Here is a 4,657-nt window from a genome sequence, read left to right as displayed (position 1 = left end):
AAAGAATGTTTCAAAAAGTAGGTCACAGTTCTAAAAGGTTTGGGAACCACTGTACTAGACAGTTTGTTTTAGGTCTGCCATTACAGGAAGTGGTGGCAGCGCCATTTTTTTAATTTAAAAAAGTCAGTTCTCTCCCCTTCTGTCTGAAAGCACATGAATTCCGCATCCGCATAAGGGGTGTGTGTAAATGTGTCGCGACCAGGGACGGGTGGTGGTGGGGAGGCAGGTGAGGCAGAGCCTCCCCACTGGAGTCCTTCGAAAAGGGCTGCCACCATGTGTGGCACCCAAGCACAGGTGCCTCACACGGCACTGCACATGGGTTTTGGGTGCCTCACACGGCTCCGTGCATGGGTTTTGGGTGCCTCACACGGCTCCGCGCATGGGTTTTGGGTGCCTCACACCTTTGTGCGTGGGTTGTGTGCCTGGGCGCCTCACACGCCGACAGTGCTTTTCAAACACTCCAGAGGAGAGGCACTGCCTCACCTGCCTCCACCCGAAGTCCCTGTGGGTTGGGTAAAGACCCAACCACTGCTGCGTAGCTCCTAGGAGCTAATGTCACTTTTAACACTGTAAGAGGGAAATCAGGAAGGCCGCCACGGAACGAACAGCAACTCAAAAGACCGCTCGCAGACAAAGGAGCTGTGAGTCTAGTACACACTCAGGGCAGAGACCTCCGCCTTCATGCGCATGCGTGCCACCTACGCCACTGCGGCTCCCCCTAAACGCTCTCAAGACCCCGCCCCAGGCAGACGCTGACGAGAGCGAGGGGGCGGTACCCTGGCACCGTTGATTGACGTTAAGAACAGCCAATCGGAAAGCAAAGTTCCTCCACTTTGCATTGGCTGCTCTCCTCTCCCCGTTTCTCCCGTTTTCCCTGCGCGGTGGAGCGTCGCGCGGACTTGTGAACCAATGGGGAGGCGGAGGAGGGCGCCGGAAGTGGGTGTGGATCGGAAGTGGGAAAGAGTGAAGCGGAAAGCGAGGCGGCAGGTGCAGACTGGGAAGAGGCGCTCAGGTGGGAGGCTGCGGGTGCTTCTCCCTCACTCTGCGCAGGTGAGGCTTTCTTCTGTGGTGGGCCAGTCTCACCTGCCCATGGTGCCTGGGTGGACGCAGTGCTTGTGGGGACCATCAGCCCTGGTCACTCCAGAGCCCTGGTCAGCCTGCTGGGTAGTCCTGCCATTCCAGCTCAGCTCCGTCAGCCACCAATGTCCCACCCAGTGGGCATTCCCCTGGCTCCCGACTTTGCTCCCCACTGGTGTGGCAGTTGCACCCATGGCCTCTCCCAGATCTGCCCAGGCATGGCTCTAAAAGGGGTACTTTTTCAAGCAGTGGTTCTCCTATTTTTGGTTCCATGGCCCCAATAAATAAATATTTATGAGACTGGGGTCCACTGTGGATCCTGCCCCCCTCGCAGGACCCTAACCACCCACCCCTACCCCTGTCACTACCCACTCCCTGCCCCCTTAACACCCTCCCAGCGCTGTTCACTGTAACCAGATATTCGTAGTAGGAGCAGAAAAAGTGGCCCTGAAGCCTGGCACTAGTGAAAGCTGTTTTAGTAATTGCCAAGAACCTGAGCAGTTCTGGGACACAATCTCCTGCTCCCTGAAGGGGTACACCAGGTGCCTCCCCCTTAACCTAGTAATGCTGTAATCCAGTGGTCTTCAACCTTTTTTATTCCCGTAAATTGCCACGACCCCACAACTGAGGCTTTGCAACCCCATTGTGGTCCTGACCCCAAGGTTGAAGAACATTGTCCTACTCAATAGCTAAAGAGCAGTTGTCCCTGTTAACCCCAGCGTAGTACGCCTCCCAGTGACTGCTTCCTTTTTTATTTCTAGTTTGGGAGAGATTTCCTTTGCGCCAGGGAAGCCACCTCTCTTTGCTTCTGATATGTAAGCCACTTTGAACATTATCTTTTGGTGTGGTATATAGATGTTCATATTAATCACTGCCTGCCTCTCTCCCAATAATGTCTGGTGCACAGGCATTCCTAGTTCCTTTGCCCCATAGTGAGACTATAACACTACTTGGGGTGGGGGTGCTCTCTGCACTCCCTTCTGGTATCCACCTGGCAGGTGTCAAGAGGAAGTATATCTCTTTAAAAGAGCTTCATATACTACACTAAAAGCACATTTTGGTTTTCTGTTGTCTTCCAAAAGCCACTCCAGCATAGCAGTGCATGAGAGGCAGACTCAGACTTCCTGCTTGGAGAGTTTGACTGTGTTTGCTGCTGATCGAGCAGAGCTTTTGTTCATGTAACCAGAAAGTTAGGTGAACCTTAATTATTCCATGGACTGTGGGATGATATTAGTGGAGTGCTGTTTTATTTTTAACTTTTCTATTTCCCAAAATACATATTTTTCATAAAATTAGTAACTGGGCAGTTTCAAAGTTGTAGCAAACTTTTTTCAGGTGACTTCTAGAAAGTAAATAAAAAAGCTATTGTGATAAGAACATAAGAAGAGCCTTGTTGGATTAGGCCCACAGCCCAACTTCCTATATCTCTCAGCAGCCCACCAGATGCCTCAGGGGGCACACAAGACCATGAAACACTTGCATCTCACTGCCATTTCCCTGCATCTGGCATTCTGTTTACCCTTGCACCCCCCAATAAAGACACCAGACCACACTTGACCAGGCCACCTTATTAAATACAAGTGACCAATTTTTAATGCATGAAACCTACTGAACACACCTTCCTTCCCTCGCCAGTCTGGTTGATATTTAGAGTGTGTGAAATTAACATGTCCTCCTCTTAAAACTTATTTATTTAACATAAACATGCTAAATCATAGCTCAGTCAGTTTAGAATACTGGAAAAATTTTCAGAAAGCCTGTCTCACAAGTTTAAAGAGAGACACTAAAATATCCCAGGATTTCTTGTGTGCAGTTGTCTTAAACATGACCTTGTGATCAACGTGCTTAGGATGGTACTGCAAATTCCCAACTTTGTAAATAGTTATGCCAGAAATGTATGTGTTTTTTTTTTTTTTTTTGGTGTATGTGAATCTTTTCTCAAATTTTGGGTGGGTAGGTAGGTAACTCTGGCTTGTAATATTAACTGGCACAAAAGGTACATGAATTTACAAAGTTGCAAGTAAACATCTTTGATAATAACCAGTGGTACATAGTAGGTCTGAAAGGGGAACTGATATTCTAGTATTTCAAATGCTTGCCTATTTGCTAGTGTTAAGCTACAGCAGTGTTGCGTTTTAAATTTTGTTAACTAAGATTCTGATCTTTTTTTGTAGCAAGTTCATCTGCCAAAATGGGGGAACCACAGCAAGTGAGTGCCCTTCCTCCACCTCCGATGCAATATATTAAAGAATATACTGATGAAAACATTCGGAAAGGTGTAGCTCCCAAACCTCCACCACCTATTAAAGATAGCTATATGATGTTTGGAAACCAGTTCCAGTGTGATGATCTCATTATTCGACCTTTGGAAAGTCAAGGCATTGAGCGATTGCATCCCATGCAATTTGACCATAAGAAAGAACTAAGAAAACTCAACATGTCTATTCTGGTCAACTTCTTGGATCTTTTGGATATATTGATAAGGAGCCCAGGGAGCATAAAGCGGGAGGAGAAGTTGGAAGACTTGAAACTGCTGTTTGTTCACGTGCATCATCTTATAAATGAATATCGACCCCACCAAGCCAGAGAGACACTGAGAGTCATGATGGAAGTGCAGAAGCGTCAGCGTTTGGAGACAGCAGAGCGATTCCAGAAGCATTTGGAGCGGGTGGTTGAAGTGATCCAGAACTGCCTGGCCTCTTTGCCGGATGATTTGCCTCACTCAGATGGAGGGATAAGAATAAAAACTGAATCCATGGACACAGAGGACAGTAGCAATTGTATTGGACAGAATGAGCTGCAGAGAGTGAACTCTAGCATCAAGGATCAAGTTCTGGATAAAGATGCTTCCATGTGTATTGTTATAGATGAAATGACATAAAAAGAGATATGAGATATTCTTTGTCACTGATTCTTTACTGACAGAGAGAATGGAACTGATGCTAAAATGTTTAGTGGAGTTTGCAGTTTTTTTTCTGTGCTGCCCTCTTTTAGTGGTATAAGCAATTGTGGAACAGTCTGCAAAGGTCAATAAAATCTGATCTTTGGTAGCTTTTCAGTGTGTGCCATGCTTTGTGGACTTGCCTTTACAGGAAAGAAAAAGTATAGACAGTTTACTGTTCTGCTAAAAAGTTTCACTTTCACAAATGGTTTGTGCACACTGAGTCATGTGAATAAAATGAGTACAGGCAATTCTGTGAGCAATTTGAGTACGTGCTGATTTCTTTGTTTCAAGTAGAGTAAAAGCAGTATGTTAAATGCTGCAACAGTGGTATGTGCATCTAATTGAAATTAGAAAGCATCCCATAACCTTTTTATGTATGAATTGAATCAGTTAAGCTTTTGCACATATAGAGATACTGGTGTGTAACAAATTTATTTTTAAAAGGATGAATACTAGACTATCTGGTGCATTGAAAGGAATATATGTAAAAGACTTCTGTCTGGAGCAAAGCTGTCTTTAGCACTTGAGATGTTTTCACTCCAAACTTATCTTACAGGATGAGCCCTGCATCTTTCTAAGATGGCAACACAAAAGTCTAGCATGTTCTGAAGCAGTTGCTCCACTGGGAATTGAAAG

The 4,657-nt window shown here is 46.0% G+C and overlaps 1 protein-coding gene across 2 annotated transcripts; it reads left to right on the top strand.

Annotated features, from left to right (window-relative positions):
• Positions 1–951: 951 nt before the first annotated feature.
• On the top strand, positions 952–4,380 carry MED7 (mediator complex subunit 7). Of its 2 annotated transcripts, none has more exons than XM_066617051.1 (2): positions 952–1,050; positions 3,252–4,379. In XM_066617051.1, exon 2 carries the CDS (start codon positions 3,269–3,271, stop codon positions 3,956–3,958), a length of 690 nt encoding a protein of 229 aa, XP_066473148.1. In that variant the 5' UTR covers positions 952–1,050; positions 3,252–3,268; the 3' UTR covers positions 3,959–4,379. The 2 variants fall into 2 exon arrangements, with proteins under 2 accessions (XP_066473148.1, XP_066473149.1); XM_066617052.1 differs by lacking the exon at positions 952–1,050 and adding an exon at positions 1,854–1,892 and having other exon boundaries at positions 3,252–4,380.
• The last annotated feature ends 277 nt before the right edge of the window (positions 4,381–4,657 follow it).

The sequence above is a fragment of the Tiliqua scincoides genome, chromosome 2 (genome assembly GCF_035046505.1).
Source record: "Tiliqua scincoides isolate rTilSci1 chromosome 2, rTilSci1.hap2, whole genome shotgun sequence".
NCBI classification, from domain to species: Eukaryota; Metazoa; Chordata; class Lepidosauria; order Squamata; family Scincidae; genus Tiliqua; species Tiliqua scincoides.
This window is presented reverse-complemented; position numbering and strand designations above follow the sequence as displayed.

Bases quoted from the DNA above. Each gene is read 5' to 3' on its own strand.
- MED7 (XM_066617052.1), top strand. From the start codon at position 3,269: ATGGGGGAACCACAGCAAGTGAGTGCCCTTCCTCCACCTCCGATGCAA.